The 18,854-nt window shown below is 42.1% G+C and overlaps 1 protein-coding gene across 6 annotated transcripts in view; it reads left to right on the top strand.

Moving 5' to 3' along the window:
* Positions 1 to 18,854, top strand: part of KLF8 (KLF transcription factor 8) — a gene marked incomplete at its 3' end in the record, with an annotated part of 96,298 nt that overhangs the window by 55,272 nt on the left and 22,172 nt on the right. For 2 of the 6 annotated variants that reach the window (XM_079765379.1, XM_079765383.1), the window contains exon 1: positions 3,656 to 3,934. The exons of the other annotated variants lie outside the window; for them this stretch is intronic. In XM_079765379.1, the coding sequence (XP_079621505.1) occupies positions 3,928 to 3,934 (7 nt within the window). In that variant the 5' untranslated portion in view covers positions 3,656 to 3,927. Of the gene's footprint in view, positions 1 to 3,655; positions 3,935 to 18,854 lie in introns of those variants that run through there. 6 annotated transcript variants of the gene reach the window in all.

Raw genomic sequence — 18,854 nt, 5'->3', positions numbered from 1 at the left:
CACACACACACACACACACACACACACACACACACACACACACACGGCTTGGAAAAGAGCTTGCCACATAGTTAATCCTCAGTAACTATTACTATTGTTAATAATATTACCTGGCACGCAGGTTACAGAAATTATAACGTCTGATGCCTAATCTCAGGGACTTTATAGTCTAGTGGGGGGAGCAATTATATGTACAAATAGGTCCTCTGAGGTGGAGAAGAGCACAGAGGAATCAATGGTCAGTTTTGCCTGAAGGAATTAAATAAGGAGAGGGGGGGGATGATCTTGAGTTAATCCTTTCAAGAAGGATTAACAGAGAGTTTAAGCCATTTCAAACAGAGAAGCAAGGTGAGCCAAAGAATAGACATGGAAACAGGCATTCTCAGGGATTTGTAATACAGATTAAGCTCAAGAAAGTACCAGGATTTCTGCTGCTTCAGAGGTAGGCTGAGTCCAGAGTACAATAGGTTAGAGCAGTGATTTTCATCTGGTGTGCTGCAAAAAAAATTTTTAAAAAGCAATACCTGACAGGGGCACTGACTTCTTTTCCTTTAGATTGTCAAATTAAAAAAAATGACAACCAACACAACAATAACTGTAGGTGTGAATGCTCTGTCTTGAACCATAATTATAGGCTATTTATAATAGAGTTGCATCTTATTGGTCACCTTGCATAATATGGTTGTGTTTGATTGGTTAACTCCTGGTACTAGAAATCCTTATTATACAATTATAGGCACTTGATTTTTAATTTTTTTACAATGTATTTTTATTGATTTCAGAGAGGACAGGAAAGGGAGAGAGACAGAAACATCAATGATGAGAGAGAATCATTGATCAGCTGCCTCCTACACGCCCCCAACTGGGGATTGAGCTGACAACCTGGTCATATGCCCTGACCAGGAATTGAACTGTGACCTCCTGGTTCATAGGTCAATGCTCAAACACTGAGCCACGTGGCTGGGTGATACCTGATTTTTTTTAAAGTCACTTTGGAGCAAAAAGGGTAGGTAATTTGTCAGATTGGCAAAAAAGACGTTTTTGGTGTGCTGCGGAATTTTAGTATTTAGTTTATGTGTGCCATGAAATGAAAAAGGTTGAAAATGCTGTGGTAGAGGGTGAGTCCCAGGGTTCTGCTTTGGATGTTGACATGCATAATGATTCCATTCAGGTAGCTGGGGAATTATAAGAGGAGAACCTCGGACTTTAGAGGCAGAGTAAGAAGATGAGATGATTAGAAGACATTCAGGCAGAAAGATCAAGCACGTGGGCATATATGTGTTGGGAAGTACTGGTGTTGTAGGCGGGAAGGGTGCCAGATGTCAGACCGGGACTTGGGTTACTTGAGTTCTGACTAGGAAAGAATTCAGAGCCGAGACTCAAACTATAGGAGAACATTTATTTGGAACATCACAGAGAGAAAAGAAGTAATTTGTAGAAGAAATGGGCTCAGGAAATAAGTTATAGAGGCAAAGGGAGGGCCTTTGGAGCTTGAGAGTGAGAAAGCCAATGGAAATGTGCCTGGGGGGATGGGGAGAGGGAAGGGGAAGGTGTGGCAGCTCCTGGGAGGGAGAGCTTACTGGGTCCTTTGTCCTAAGGGTTTTAAAGGTGGAGATATTAGGGGAGGTCCTGGGGGAAGATCTCAATAGAATATTCAGCAGTTTTCCAGGTGTGACTTTTCAGGTTCCACTGATTGATTATTGGTTGGTGCCAGGGCAGAGGATCATTATCCAATGCAACTGGTCCTGAGGTAAGCCCTGGGGTTACTGGCCTGGTTTTGCTTCTTTTCTGGTGCTGGAGCTGTAATACAACGGAGGCCTAGATGTTATCTCTAGGGAGGAAAGGTCAGGGGGTCCAAACCGCAGGACCAGGACCAGTGATAAGCTAGTGGAGGAAAGGCCACCATGGGGGTGAGGCCCCACCCTATAATTGCTAGGCCCCCAGGGCTTTCTGCCCTGGTGATCTTCTGTACCGGGCCCATCGTCCTTGCTCCGCTCATGTCTGTCTAATTGCCAACCACACTGAGCTTTGAACTTGTTTTATTCTTTAAAAGGGGGCTTGAAGAGTATACTAATACCTACTTTCCAGGGTCGTTGTCGGGAATAAGAAATGATAAATGCACCTGGCCCAGTGACTTGCCCATATTAGGTGCCGAAGACACAGGAGCTATTATTTCTCCTGTCTCTCTGCTTCCTCCGTCCCTCTGCTTTGTTTCTCGACTCGCTGCTCTTTCCTCCCCTGTAAAAGAATTGTGGTAGGGAGGACGCACTGATAAGGGCCTGTGGTTGCTTGAGACTTCCTGACCTCCCATTAAAATGACCTAGAGAGGGACTTTCAGGCAAGGGCAAAGAAATCCTGGAAATGTGGCTGTTTTATGGATTCAGCTCTACAGGAATCTTAGCAATGCCTGGCTGAAAGGTAGTCTCAGGCAGTTGAGAACCCTATTCTTAGAGGTCTGGTATCCGGAAGACTAAAAGAGTCTTTCTGTCCCCACAGTTCTTCAAACTCCTCCTTCTTCCCCACCCATTCTTTCACCCTCACCTTCTTTCCTTGTCTCTTGCTACAAAATGCCCCAGCTCCATTCTCCTCGGCTCTTAGTCTCCACCTTGAGAAGACACTGTGACCTCGCTGTCCCTGCTGGTGTCTTCCTGTTACCATGGAGAGCTAGGCGGGTGGATATGATTCCCGTGGCCAGATTTGCTTTTTCCTTTCCCCATTCCTCTCTTTGTAGACAGCCCCTAACCCCAATCCCCAACCCCTTTCGCCCTCCCCTGGTGAGTTAGTTTAAATCCGAATGGATTGGTGACCAAGCAGAGCACTGGCAAGCCTCTTGATGGGAAGGGAAAAAGGGAATTGAAATTTGACTCGAGTTATATACCTGCTGGGGCTGGTGACTGAGAGAAGCTGCTGGGAGGGGCAAGACCAGTACTCTCCGCCCAGTGCCCCGCCCCACCCCCTCCTCTCTCCCCGCCCTGGTCTCAGCCACACCCTTTTCCACCTCCTCCCACTTTTGACTCTCCTCTGGCAGACGTCTGTCCCTTTTAAGGAACTCCACCCTCACGGTGGTCACACCTCTCTTCTGGGTGTAACCGGCTAGAGACAGAGTCACCCCACCCACTCAAGTTGCCCTGCTAGCACTTTAGGATCTCTCCAGTGGGGCAGCTGGGTGCTTCCAAGAAATGTCTCCCCAGGAGTTGGGGCCATTTTTTCGCTGAAGCCCCTGCCCTGGGCTGGGGATGCCTCTATATGTTTCCACCAATTGTACGCATTTGCCCCTCCTTTCTCGTTAGGAAGGCGCTGGGGTGTGGGGCGGCGAAGGCAGCGGGAAAGATTCCTGTCCTGAACGGGTCCTCGCTCGTCCGCCTCAACTTTGTATTCAAGTATTGCTTTGGGATCTGGGTTGGTTTCCTTAGGTCCAACCCCGGGCCCTCTCTTCCAGGGTATGTGGAGTGCAGAGGATGGGTGGAGAGTGGGCTTGGCCGGAACTGAATTGGTGGAGGTGAAAGGGGAACCGAGGATCCTCGGCTTTGGCCACTTCGACCCAGCGAACCCACTTTATTTTTAGCCGAGGGAAAAAGCTGCATTGGCAGCAGGGGGTGGGGGGGGGGTGGGGGGAGATTCTTTTTAGGAAGTCTGCTTTGCTGGCCCCCCCGATTTGGGATTGGATGCTTGAGAGCTTTGTTTCCCTTGTTGCGAGGGTGGCCCAGCTGAGTCTGAATTGACTCCCTCTGCCCTGGCCCTCCTCCCCAGTTTCCAGCCAGGAGGAAAAGGGGAGGTTGGGGGGCCCAGCAAGAGAAGGCGAGAGCGAGTCGCTGGCAGACAGGGGCGGGTGTGAAGGAAACAGCTGTCTTGCGATCAGCTGAGAAGTATGAGCCTCGGGGAGGACGGTATGAGGTCCGGAAACATCAGGAGTCCCCAGCTAGTGACATGGGCGGTAAGTGACTCTGGGATTAGAACCCACGCGCTCCCATCTCCTCTGTTGAGATTCAGCCCCAGCCCCACTTCTGTTCTTTAGGTTTTAGCGGGGGGGGCGGGGGGAGGGCATAGGTGGGTTGGGGAGGAAGGGCACAAAAACTATGTGGAACTGAATGAAACTCAAGAGAAAATGATTTTGCTGAAGGGCTGAGCAAAGAAGGGATAGGAAGGTCGGGGAGCCTCGTGGGAGAAATGAAGGGGTGGGGGGCAAGAATGGATGGCTTTGTCTAACTTAGTCCGCCGGGGCTCGGCACTCTCATTTCTCCTTAAGCAGCGAGGTTTGTCTTTGACCTAACCCAGCCCAGCCAAAGTTGCAGCCAGAGTACAGAGTACAGGGTTCAGAAGGACAGCACTCTCACGTAAACCCCCCTCAGCGGTAACAGGTACCCAGAGATGCTTCTAAAAGGAAGGAGAAGGGGGAAGTGAGTTAAGGTTTGAGCGCAGGCTATTGGGGACATTGAGCTGGCGGGTGAAGTCCCGGAGGCAGCCTCGGGGGAGGAGCTGCTTTGGGTGTGCCTTCTCTTTAAAGGGAGGCTGAGCTTTATTTGAGGTGGAAACCTACGCCCTGCCCTACCTAGCTCTTTAAATCCTGGCCAAGGTGGCTGGTTCCTCTGTAGGTGTAAGATTGAACCAAATTGCTGTAGCAAATCGACTTGCAGTGATTACTTGGAAGAACTGCGCGCGCGCGCGTGTGTGTGTGTGTGTGTGTGTGTGTGTGTGTGTGTGTGTGTAAAATTCAATGAATTTGGTGGGAATTAAATCACAAAATAAATACAATTTATTCTTTGGAAAAATAAGTCCAAACAGATGGTCAAAGGGCCAATCCTTTATTTCCTTTGGTATTATTTAGCACCTGTCTGATGTCACTCAGGCTGATAAAAACTAGGCAAAGAGAATAATCTTTAAGTTTGGGTTTGAAACTAATGGAAACTATGATGGTTTGGAGCAGCAGGCATAACTGCTTTAAAACTCCTAATACCACCACTTACTTGCTGCATTACCCTGGACATTGCTTTTCTCCTTTAGAGAATGTGGATTAATAATCTTATCTCAAAAGAAGTTTGGATAGACTAAATGCCATAATGTATGTAACAGAGGCTGCCTGCTATTCCGTGTATATCTTAGTTTCACTTCCTTTTCTTACTTGGTTTGAGACTCCTCTCTGCAACACTGCTGATAGAATTCGTGCTTTGCTATCTTTAAAACACCTTCCAGGTGGGGTGAAAGGAGACCTCACAAGATTGAATTCACTTGCCCAAAGGCTGAAGTTAGAGCACGGGCTTTATTTACTTTTGGTTTAACATTGCTCCCACTGGACTTTAGCACCTCCTAGAGAAAGGGCCAGTAGTCTGCCTTTCCCCTCGTTCTTTGGGCAACTTAAACAGGATGATATAACCAACAGGACATTTGGACAACAGAAACCAGTGACTCACAAATGACCTCATCCCGTTCTTCAGAAATTTTTGGGGGGGATTCTTATATCTTCAGTGAGCTTTGAGACACAGAAAATGGACTGGGAACAGTGTCTTCAGGTTAGCTTGAAGGGCATAGGAAGAACAGAAATATAAACTTAGCAAAGGTGACACATGTATCCGAAAACCAAACCAGATAATGGCTCTATTTTCAGAGCTCAGGGGAGCTATAGGTCCCTCTGGTTTAGGCTTCCAGGATACATTGGAAAGAAATTTTGGGAGAAAACACGAACTAGCTCGCTACCACCCTCTGCCTCCCACCCCTGTCATTCTAGTATATGTATTTCTGAGATGAAGCCCTTATTGGTATAGCTAACTGAATTCCAATAATCAAGCCACCAGGCTTAGTCATCTTCCATCCCTCTAGGTTGCATGTGCCTAGCAGTGAGGGAGAACAACCATTTATTCTTTCTCATTCTGGCAGGGGCGGTATAGTAAATCTGGAGACCACAATTTAATAGACTTCGAATTTAACAGACAAATTTTCTGGTCTGTATGTCATATGTCAGTGGTTCTCAACCTTTTTAACGCCTCGACCCTTTAATACAGTTCCTCGTGTTGTGGTGACCCCCAACCATAAAATTATTTTCATTGCTACTTCATAACTGTGATTTTGCTACTGTTATGAATCGTAATGTAAATATCTGTGTTTTCTGATGGTCTTAGGCGACCCTGCTAGCGGTTCTCAACCTGTGGGTCGAAACATTAGAAAAGTTGAGAACCGCTGCTGTAGAGCCTAAGACCATCGGAAAACACAGATATTTACATTACGATTCATAACAGTAGCAAAATTACAGTTATGAAGTAGCAACGAAAATAATTTTATGGTTGGGGGTTACCACAACATGAGGAACTGTATTAAAGGGTTGTGGCATTAAAAAGGTTGAGAACCACTGTCATATGTGAAAATTAACACCCTGTTAATTTTAAAATACTTTTAACCAAGACTTGCTTATAATTAAATTATCAGGTTATTTTTTGTCGTGAATTCACTGTTATTTGAAAAAAAAATTTATTGCTTTTAGAGAGAGGAAGGGAGAGAGAGAAACATTGATGAGAGAGAAACATCAATCAACTGCCTCCTCCACGCCCCCCACTGGGGATCGAGCTGGAAACCTGGGCATGGGCCCTGACAGGCAATCAAACCATGATCTCCTGGTTTATGGGCTGATGCTTAACCACTGAGCCAGGCAATTCACTGTTGTTTTTTTAACAAATTTTAACGAATAGACCATAGGTTGGAAAAAACACTAGTAAATTTGCCAACATAAATAAATATTACGTACCTACAACTATAGTCTACATATTTAAATCTAATTGTCATGGCTGGTAAACAATGTTCAGTGAATGATTAGCACATGATCACGCCTCATCAAGAGTGGTAATTGGTTTTGTTATCTCCTGGCATGACTTGCTTCTGCACCAGTTTTAAGGCATGCAGGGAAGATGTTCCCACATGCGCTAAGCCACATCCCAGCCATATGCATTTGTTTATTCACGGTGATGTTGAATGCAGGCATTGATTAGACCTAGTCAGTATAAATTTAAAATTACTATAATGCATATAGAAAACTTTTCTGTGAAATTAAACTTTTTATACATACTTAATTTTAATCATACAAATGTGTGTACATAAGTAAAAACAGGTAAACTAATTTGTCAATTTGTTAGCATAGGCATTTGGAAAACCTACTTTATTATATAACAGACTTTCGGCTTTAACAGGCCCCTCCTCGTTAGTCTGTTATATTGAGGTTTTACTGTATTATTATTTGACACATTTCTATATTTACCCTTGCCTTGAGTTGGTTATAGTTTATTGTCTCACTTAAATTGATGAATAATGAGAAGATTGCCTTTGGATATATAATTTACTTAGCAAATATGTACTGGCATACTATGTGTCAGGCACTTAGAAATTTGTTTAAAACTCATTTTGTATTTCTTTCATCTTAAATGCCTTCTTTTTGCCTCCCCATTCAAACCCCAATTGTCCTTCAAGTCCTATTACAGCCCTTTGCATGTGCATCAAACCTTCCTTATTTCCTCAGCTACTTCTTAGAAATTGTACATCACTGTCTGGTCTGCTCAGTTGATAATTATCATAGGATGTGCTTACTTTCATGTACTTATTTTCATGATTTTTTCTTAAAACAGTATTGATAGATTTCCTTCATTATTAATTTCAAATTAAATGCTATTTCTATGAAAACTTCCCTGATTCTTGCTTGTAGAAACAAACTCTTTGTAGCCCTGCATTATCTGGAACCTCCGCTACACTGTTCCCTGTACTTTGTGTACATATCTAATTACATTGTCACATCATGCTCATTAGTTTATCAAAGACAATGTGAGACCTTGTTTGATTCACTTTTTGATTTTCATATAATACTGTTTTCAATTTGGGTTTTATATCTGAAGTTGGGTTTCTGATGTATTTATTATCACCAACTCAGCTTTATCATCTAGCCTCTGTTTTCTCACCTCTAAGATGATATGGTAATTTATGATTACAAAGAATGTAAGTAAAACACATTGGATCCAGTTCTTGACTTCTCTTACATATTTTATAAGTGGAGGGTCTCTTCATTTTTGTTACTTTAAGTAACTTATTTAAATGTTGCTTGTGTGTTTGGAGAAGAGGAAGGTAGGTTAGTGGGACAGGAAGGTGGATTTAAATGTAACATGCTAGGTACTTTGTATAATAAGCTTAAAGGTATTAACTGCACACTTATACAAAATAGGTATAATATGAACAAACCAAACTCTGGGATTAGTAAACACTTTAAATTAAGGAGCTATAACCTAAGTCTGGAGCCAGATTCATGTATTTGATATCAATACAGGTATCAAATATCTAGCATTTTGCCATTTTTTTGTAACCTCAATCTCATCATGTCTAAAATAGAATATGTCATTACCTCTAGACTCTTCCCCCACCCCTCATTCAAGACTTTTCCTTTTCACTTCCCTGGTTCTGCAACTTACCATCATCATAATCTCTGCACTTGCCTTTTCTTGTCCATGAATTGAGAACAATAGTAGAAATTACCTCATAGGGTTGCAAGAAAGGAATAAATGTATTAATTTTTTAAAGCACTTAAAGGAATACATGACAGTATAGTAAGCAGTGGGGAAATATGGCTGTTGTAGTTCTCTTACTCCATACTCAAAATGCTAGCATTAGCCCTACCCAGTTTGGCTCAGTGGATAGAGTATTGGCCTGTGGACTGAAAGGTCCTGGGCTCAATTCTGGTCAAGGGCACATGCCCGGGTTGCAGGTTCGATCCCCAGTAGGCAGCCAATCAATGATTCTCATCATTGCTGTTTCTATCTCTCTCTGCCTCTCCCTTCCTCTCTGAAATCAGTAAAAATATATATTTTTAAAATGCTCACATTAGCTTTGCCCTCTTCCTCAGTTTCCTTATCTACTTAGCAGCCAAGGGCTCTTGTTAAAACTTTCATTTAAAAATGTATTTTAAATTGGTAATGAATTCCACAGTGCTCAAAATTAAAATATGCAAATGTATATACAATGTAGTGTCTCCCCCCTTGAGCTATGTGTTGATTAGGAATCCTTCCATGGGCATTTTATGCATATCAAACAAATGAGTCTCTATATATACATATATACTCCCCATTGCCTTTTATACACAGTAACACACTCTGCATATTATTTTTCACCTTACTTTGTCTACTTAAAAGTATACTTAGGAGCCCTTTCCATATATGTATGTAAAGAAATACCTCATGCTTTTGTATGACTGCATAGTTTTTTACTATATGGATACATCACAATTCATTTAAACAGTCTCCTATTCAGTGACTTTTATTATCCCCAACTCAACTTGATCATCTAGCCTTCACTCTCACTCCCTGGAGCCCTATCCGTTCATCTTTCTAGCTTTGGGCGTGCTCAATGTAAGAACCGCCCCTCTACCATCTTGGCCAATGAGTAGACTCCCCAGTGCTCCCTGACTGCCTATGGTAGTGAGGAAGTTGCTGCAGGACCTGCCCTAGGGAAGCCTGGAGGTGTAACAGCCCTCACTCAGCCTGCCTCCTCATCGCACATCAGCAAAAAGGCGCCACTTGGAGTCCCAGGGCACCCCTTGTTGGTTCCCTGTGTATCCAGCATCCTCTGGGCTACTCTCACCCTTCCGGCCCGCCCCTCATAAGTGGCCAGTCAGGCCTGCGCTCCAACTGACGGCTGCCTACATTTGCTCTTTTAACAGAACACAGTAAGTACTCAGGGAGTGTTGGCAATTATTGTTCTTTCATCACCATTCTGTTGTTAACCTCATGTAGAGTAGCTTCTATGCTGCTGAAGGTTTTCCCAGAGATCATCTCAAAACTACTCTCTGAAAAATATGCAGTTAAACTATCTGGCCCTGGCCAAAGAGTGTCTGGCCCTCTGACCGAAGAGTCTCAGATTCCATTCCCGGTCAAAGGTTAACTGTCAATGGCATGCACTGCAGTAGCTGGAGCAGATTCAATTGCCGCCCCCAACTTGGACGCTAGTGAGAGGCAACCAATCAATGTGTCTCTCTCACGAGGATGGTTCTCTCTCTCTCTCTCTCTCTCTCTCTCTCTCATATCTCTTTCTCTCCTCTCCCTTCCTCCCTCCCCCATTCCCCTCCCTTCACTAAAAATCAGTGGAAAAAATATCCTCACTCGGATGAGGATTTAAAAAAACACTCTCTGAAAACATCTGTGTACTCATTCTTTCTGTTATTTTTAAAAACTTTTAAGATTTATCTTTATTGTTGAAAGTATTACATATGTCCCTTTTTCCCCATTGATCCCCTCCACCACGCCTGCTCCCCTTTCACCACCCTATTGTCTGTGTCCATGGGTTACGCATATATGCATACAAGTTTAGTTGATCACTTCCCACCGCCCTGCCCTGCCCTGCCCCACCCTGCCCCACCCCACCTCGCCCCGCCCCGCCTTCCCCCTGAGATTCCCCAGTCTGTGTCATGCTTTCAGGCCTCTGGATCTATTTTGTTCATCAGGTTTTTTAAAATCTTTATTGTTGAAAGTTTTACATATATTATCCTTCCTTTCCCATTGTACCCCTCCAGTTTGCCATGCCCTCTGCCCCAGACCCTCACCACCCTATTGTCTGTGTCCATAGGTTATGCAAATATGCATATGAGGTCTTTGGGTGATCTCCCACCCACCCTCCCCCATCTCCCCTCTGAGATTCCGCATTCTGTTCCATGCTTCCATGTCTCTGGATACACTCCATTCATCAGTTTATTTTGTTACTTAGATTCCACATGATGAGTGGGATCATGTGACACTTGTCTTTCTCTGACTTACTTATTTCACTTAGCATGATACTCTCCAGGTCCCTCCATGCTGTCTCAAAGGGTAAGAGATCCTTTTTTTTTACTGCTGCATAGTATTCCATTGTGTAGATGTACTACAGCTTTTTTATTTACTCATCTACTGATGGGCACTTGGGCTGTTTCCATGTCTTAGCTATTGTAAATTGTGCTGCTATGGACATAAGGGTGCATATATTCTTTCTGATCGGTGTTTCTGGTTTCTTAGGATATATTCCTAGAAGTAGGATCACTGGGACAAATGGCAGTTCCATATTTAATTTTTTGAGGAAACTCCATTCTGTTTTCATAATGGCTACATCAGTCTGCATTCCCACCAGCAGTGCACGAGGGTTCCCTTTTTTCCACATGCTCACCAGCACTTGTCATTTGTTGATGATAGCCATTCTGACAGGTGTGAGGTGATGCCTCATTGTTGTTTTAATTTGCACCTCTCTAATGATTAGTGACTTTGAGCATTTATTCATATGTCTCTTGGCCATCTGTATGTCCTCTTTGGAGAAGTGTCTATTTAGGTCCTTTGCTGATTTTTAAATTGGATTGTTTGTCTTCCTTTTGTTAAGTTGTATGAATTCCTTATATATATTTTGGAAATTAAGCCCTTATTGTATGTATCATTGGCAAATATATTCTCTCATACAGTGGGCTCCCTTTTCATTTTGTTGATGGTTTCTTTTGCTGTGCAGCTTTTTAGTTTGATGTACTCTTATTTGTTTATTTTCTTCTTTGTTTCCCTTGCCCTAGGAGATGTATCGGCAAATACATTGCCATGAGATATAACTGAGATTTTGCTGCCTATGGTTTCTTCTAGGATTTTTATGGTTTCACGACTTACATTTAAGTCTTTTATGCATTTAGAGTTTATTCTTGTGTATGGTGTAAGTTGCTGGTCTACTTTCATTTTGTGCATGTACTTGTCTAATTTTCCCAACACCATTTATTGAAGAGACTGTCTTGACTCCATCGTATGCTCTTGCCTCCTTTGTCAAATATTAATTGAGCTTTTGGCGTGCTCAGTGTAAGAACCTCCCCTTTTCTCCACATCCAATGGTTTGTGTTGATCTGGGTTCTCTGTTCTGTCCCATTTATCTATATTCCTGTTCTTGTGCCAGTCTCAGGCTGTTTTGCTTACAGTGGCTTTGTAGTATAACTTGATAGCTAGTATTGTGATCCCTCCGACTTTGTTCTTTCTCAAGATTGCTGTAGCTACTTGGGGTCTTTTTTGGTTCCATACAAATGTTCGGAGTGTTTGTTCTAGATCTGTGAAATATGCCATTGGTATTTTAATGTAATGTTGAGGTATGATCCCTCTATTCCACTTTCCTGAGAGTTTGTATGAAAAAAGGGTGTTGGCCCTAACCGGTTTGGCTCAGTGGATGGAGCGTCGGCCTGCGGACTGAAGGGTCCCAGGTTCAATTCAGGTCAAGGGCATATACCTTGGTTGCAGGCACATCCCCAGTAGGAGGTGTGCAGGAGGCAGCTGATCGATGTTTCTCTCTCATCGATGTTTCTAACTCTCTATCCTTTTCCCTTCCTCTCTGTAAAAAATCAATACAATATATTTATAAAAAGAAAAGAGAAAAGAAAAAAGGGTGTTAGATTTTGTCGAATGCTTTTTCTGTGTCAATTGATATGATCATGTGACTTTTGTCTCTCAGTTTCTTTATTTGATATATCACATTTATTGATTTGCGAATATTGTACCAGCCTTGCATCCCTGGAATAAGTCCCATTTGGTCATGGTGTCTGATCTTTTGAATAAATTGCTGGATTCGATTTGTTAATATTTTGTTAAGGATTTTAGCATCTGTGTTCATCAGGGATATTGGCCTGTAATCCTCTTTCTTTGTAGTATCTTTGATTTTGGAATTAGGCTAATGCTGGCCATGTAGAAAGTGCTTAGAAGTGTGCTTTCCTCTGGGATTTTTTGGAATAGTTTGAGAAGGATAGATGTTAGTTCTTCTTTGAATGTTTGGTAAAACTCTCCTTCTAATTTTTTTAAAAAGTATATTTTTTATTGATTTCAGAGAGGAAGGGATAGGTAGAGAGAGATAGAAACATCAATGATGAAAGAGAATAATTGATGGGCTGCCTCTTGCAAGCCCTCTACTGGGGACTGAGCCCAAAACCCAGGCATGTGCCCTGACTGGGTATTGAACCGCGACCTCCTGGTTCATAGGTTGACACTCAACCACTGAGCCACGCTGGCTGGGCTCTAGTTGTTCTTTAATAACCTTTTTCAGATATTAAAAACACAGGTAATGTGTTTTAAAAAGCTGCATACTAGTATAATCTCAAAACCCTAAAATGTTGATTTTCATTTTTTAACAGTTTCAGCATTTCTTTTAGTCAGTGGCTGAAAATGATTGATACTACTCAATATCTTTCTAAATGATTGGTATGTTGTTTTTAAACTTGTTTTTCTTTTAGTAGACAGTTTCTTCTTTTCTTTTTTATTAAATTTATTGGGGTGACATTGGTTAATAAAATTATATAGGTTTCATGTGTACAATTCTATAATACATCATTTCTATATTGCATTGTGTGTTCACCACTCAAAGACAAGTCTCCTTCTGTCACCATATATTGACCCCCTGTACCCTTTATTACTTCCATACACCCCTCTTCTCCATACTGTTATCTGTGTCTGTGAGTTTTTGTTTGTTTGTTCACTTGTTGCTTTCAGTTTTATATCCCACGTATGAGTACAATCACATGGTTCTTGACTTTTTCTGTGACATTTCACTTATCATGATATTCTCAAGCTCCATCCGTGTTGTCACAAATGGCAGTATTTAACCTTTTCTCTGGCTGAGCAGCATTCCATTGTGTATATATACCTCACCTTCTTGATCCAATCATCTATGGAAGGACACTTGGCTTATTTCCTGAGTAGACAGTGTTTTAGAAAGAAGGTGCTCATCGAATTTGCAATATTAGAAAGTAGTAAGGGAGCACTGTAATTTGAGTCGGAAGATAAGGTTCCCAGTTCTGATTTCGTCACTTCTAAACTATGTGATCTGAGCTTCCAAGTTCGTTATCTGCAAAATGGGAATGGCGTATGAGAGCTATTTCCCTGCTGTAAAGCTATGTGGATGCACATGAGGGATGGTTATTTGTGTCTGAACATATTTGTGTTGTTCACATGCTCTATCTTGTTAAGATACTAGGTACCTTCTTAGGTCTGTGTCAGAGTTCCCCATGCTCTGCTTTCTTTTGAAGTTGTAGGCCTCAGTGACTCTGCTGTGCTTTTCCCTCCTTAAAGGTTTAACTTCTTGATTCATCCCTAGACATTTTTTTCCTCTCAGGGCTGGCCAAAGGGTGAGATGCATTCTTATTAGCCACCTGCTCCTGTCCCTTAGAAGCACTGTTCACTTTCATATATCAAGCACATCACTATGGAAAATGTGTAACAAAATAACCTTCGGAACATGGCAAATGTAATATTAGCAATTTTCTGTGGTCATGGTCCTTGTAATATGATGTGTGAAGTTATGCATATATTAGACATTGACCCCCTATGGAAGGGGTTCAATCTTCCTTTCTATCGCCTCCTTTATTTCCTCTTCCAGTACCCCCTACATTAGGAGAAGGACCAGAAAGTCCGGCTTCCAGACACAGAGGCTTGAAGAGCCATTCCAGGCAGAATAGTGGTTATTATCTCAAGTAGGTTATTTGCATTTCTGAAGCTCTCCTGCCTGTGAGATTCACATCTCCATAGCTCAACACAAATACCTTAACCCCCTTTGGGTATTTCCTTACCACTTTCCTCACAGATTCTGTGCAGCTGTCTGGTTCTAGACACTTAAGAGCAGCAGCTCCAACTTTAGAGAAAAGTAAAAGGCTTTTAAATTCCTTTAAAAACAGCAACAACCCTGAGCTTTCTTTAAAACCATTCTGTTGGCCCCAATTTTTTAAATTTTAGCTGGCAAAATATTAAATAAAACATTTTTAAAAGAGAAGGTTATACACATTTCTGATAGCTTTCTCTATATTCATTCCTACCAACATTTAGAGTGTTGTCCATGGTTATCTAATGGCAACTCCAATTGACTATCTTTTGGGTGAAAGAGCAGTTAGCAAAAATGGCTGAGACATTCCTGATTGTCAGCTTATGCCATTTGACTAATATACTTAAATTTTTTTATTGATTTCAGAGAGGAAGGGGGAGGGAGGAAGAGAGAGAAACATCAATGATGAGAGAGAATCATTGATTTGCTACATCCTGAACACCCCACACTGGGGATTGAGCCTGCAACCTGAGCATATGCCCTGACCGGAAATCGAACCTCCTGGTCCACAGGTCGACACCCAACCACTGAGCACGCCAGCCAGGCTGACTAATATCCCTTTTTAAAAAATATATTTTTATTTGTTTCAGAGGGAAAGAGAGATAGATACATCAGTGATGAGAGAGAATCATTAATTGGCTGCCTCCTGCACACCCCCTACTGGGGATTGAGCCAGCAACCCAGGCATATGCCCTTGATCGGAATTGAACCCAGGACCTTTCAGTCCACAGGCCGATACTCTATCCACTGAGTCAAACCAGCTAGGGCAATGACTAATATATTTTTAATGCAGTTTGGACAAGAAGTATTTTTCAGACTCCTTGATTATTGCTATTTTAAATATTAATATTATTGATTATTATATTATACTAGAGGCCAGTGCATGGATTCGTGCACATTGAAAGTAAATTAATTAGAAGGTGGCTGGAGGGGTGGGACTGGGCGAGATGGGCTGGACACCCCCTGGAGACAACTTCCTGGCTGGCTGCACCTGGGGAGGCGCTGGGCTTGAAGGGCATCTGTGGAATGAGTGGAGTCCCTCTGACAGGTGGGGTCCCTCAACCTGGCCTGCGGGGATTGGGCCGAAACTGGCAGTCTGACATCCCCCAAGGGGTCCCAGTGTGTGAGAGGGCACTCTGCAAATTTGCTGTTGCTCAGCAGCTTCTGTGTTTAGTGTCTGCCCCCTGGTGGTCAGTGCATGACATAGCTGCCAGTCAGAGTGTCTGCCCCCTGGTGGACATTGCATATCATAGCTACCAGTCGGACAGTCGGATAGTCGCTTTGGCTTTTATATATATGGATTGTTTTTATTTTATTTTATTTTTTTGTCTAAAGTTTTACATATGTCTCCTTTTTCCTCAGTTGATCCCTCCCCCCAAGCCATTCCCACCCCGGGCAAGCCCCCACTGCCCCAGTGTCTGTGTCCATTGGTTATGCTAATATGCATGCATACAAGATTGTTGTTATTAAATAACCTTCCTTATTCCTATGATCATTCATTCATTGGACATTAGCACACTACATGGAGGAGATACTCTGCTAAAAAACTGGGACACAGAGAGGAACAAGACTAGGTATCTACTGAGGAGCTCACCTGATGGTGCCTCTTTGTACAAGATACTGTAAACACTTGAACACATATTAACTTGATAAATACAACAACCCTATGAGCTGGTACTATTATTGTTCTCATTTTGCAAATGGGAAAACAGACACAGAGGTGTGGAAAAACTTACCCAGAGTCTTATCGTTAAGAAGTTGCAGAGCCAGGATGTGACCCTAGGCACTCAGTCCAGATCCCACATGTTTTTACCACACTCGGGTTGCAATGTGGGAGAATGGACTAAAAGGGGAAGTGACTGGGAAAAGATGAACAGCTAGGTTTAAGAGATATTTCTTCAGTAGAATTTATTGCAGCTGACAACCAATTGGCTGGAGATGGAGAGAGAAGAGTCAAAAGTAACTGGCCCTCAGTTTTTTAGATTGAGACTGGGTTGATGGTGGTGCTATAAATTGAGATTATAAATATAAGCGGAAGAGAAGGTTTGTGAGCACACTGAGTTTATGAAAGAACTATTTGATGCCTAGGAGATACCCTTCTGGGCCAGAGCTAAACATGGCCATCAACAATAATAATGGTGGTGACTTTAATAATAACTACTTATATTGAGAACTTTTCATATGCAAAGAAGTACATTTGCATTTACTAATTCATGGAATTCTCACGTTAAACCTATTAAATCAGTACCATATCCCCTTTCCTTTGTAGGTGAAGAAACTGAGGTTCAATAGGGGCTAAATAGGTTATCAAAATCACTTTGCTCCCTCAACCCTGCTGTCTCGTAATCCACAGGAATTGAGGAAGACCAGATAGGAGGTGGCTCTTATCTTATAAGTTGCCCCAGATAATAATAATGTGGCCTAATTGAAGAATATGTGAATGGAGAAGAAGAATGGAATTCTCTTCACTCTCCTCCAGATTTTTTTGGCAGCATCCAAGCAAGTGCTCCTGACTTCATGGTGCCCTCCTCTGGATCACATGCGAGCTATCTGACCTAACGTTCTTTTTTTTTTTTTACTGTTGTACCTCCTTTTTCACTCCTCCTTGAAAGCACAATAAACTACCGTCTCTGGCACATCATACTTCATAGTTAATTGCATGTCAAACATCTCTCATACATAACCTGTCTAATTTTCTTTTATTCTTTTCTATTCTTGTCTAACTCCTGTACTCGAGAAAACACACTTCCTCATTCTCCTTTTCTGTCACTCATCAAAAATCTTGGGAAATGTATTGAACACCTACCATGTGCCAGGCACTGTCCGAAACCCTTGAAATACACCACTGAAAGAAACATCAAAGATGAAAATCCCTGCCTGCAAAGAGCCTACCAATCTAATGGAAAACAGTTTTCTGTATCTGACTTCTATGCTTATTCTTGACTACACATCTTCCTCCATGAACCCCACCCCCACCCCCAAAAGACTTCTCAGACGCCTTAGGACTTTGCAGTGAACAGTTTGAACATTTTAAATTCTAGACGAAGAAGTTAAAGCTTGGAAAGGAAAAGGCCTTGACAAAGATAATGGGCTGTGATTGGTAGGCATTTAACTCCCAGGTCAGTGCTCTCTGCTGCATTTGCTGACTCTCCATCTCTGGTTGACTCAGATCAAAAACTGATAACAACTTGCCCACTATAACTTCTAACACAGTAATCATGCAGAGATGATTTGGTGATTGATGGATGTATATGTGAGCAGTTCTACTCATATACTTGGAACAAGGAAAAGAAAATCTATGTACTTTGAGGTCAAATTGGTGCTATTTTAAATTGTTAAAATTCTCCAAACTCTTGATAGTGTCTCAGAAGTTTTCTCATAATCCCAATAGAGGATTCTTTGTCTATTATTGCCACTCAATTAGGATTTGTTTCCTCCATTCCTGACTTTTCATAAATAAAGGAATTGTGTTTCGAATTATATTTTACTTTGTGTGCGGTCGTATTATAATTTTCTATTCCTGCTAATTGTGCATTTGTTGTATATTAACTGCATTTGGCCTTAAATGGCTATTGTGAAGTGACCTGTAAATGAACATTTCCATAGGTAAGTGTATTTGATGTCCAAAGCAATTAACTGATTTATGGACAACTTTTTGAAATGCAACCAGATCATAAATGAGGAAACTAATTGTAATTGACTTGGAGACACTTAGAGAAATCTGAAATCTGACCAATTAAGTCATAAGCAAGCTGCGGATTCATCTACCTTACCCTATGCTTTCCTCTCTAGTGAGATTAGACTGTAAATAGATCAAAGGAAATCTGGTAAAAGAGATGCTGGTATGTGCTTCTGGTGGGAATGAATGTGATGGTGCAGGGCAGCTGAGTGAGGCCACCAAGTATCTTTTTTTTTCGTAGGAGGAAAATCTATCTAACAAGGAAGTAAAAGATCGCTCATATTAACTCCACCTGGCTTGTATGTTAAAGAGAGGTAGAGAGATAAAATATCCCTTTAGAGAGAATTGATGCTGATGGGTAAACAAGTTCACTAGGGTAAATATCCATACAGGAGCATGGGACTCCTTAGAATGAGAGCTAGGCCAGGAAGGGGAGCATTCTGGAAACTATGTAGCTATGCTGATATTCCTATGGATGTAGGGTGGGTTGGAGAGATTGGAAGAAACAGTTTCACATGCATACAGAATTTGAGGGGAGTGGGCAGCTCATATTACTGAGGACAAGCCAGGGCCATCTTGATGAACATAA

The sequence above is a fragment of the Cnephaeus nilssonii genome (genome assembly GCF_951640355.1).
Source record: "Cnephaeus nilssonii genome assembly, chromosome: X".
Classification (NCBI taxonomy): domain Eukaryota; kingdom Metazoa; phylum Chordata; class Mammalia; order Chiroptera; family Vespertilionidae; genus Cnephaeus; species Cnephaeus nilssonii.
Note: the sequence above shows the minus strand (reverse complement) of the source record. Positions and strands in the feature narration are given on the sequence as shown.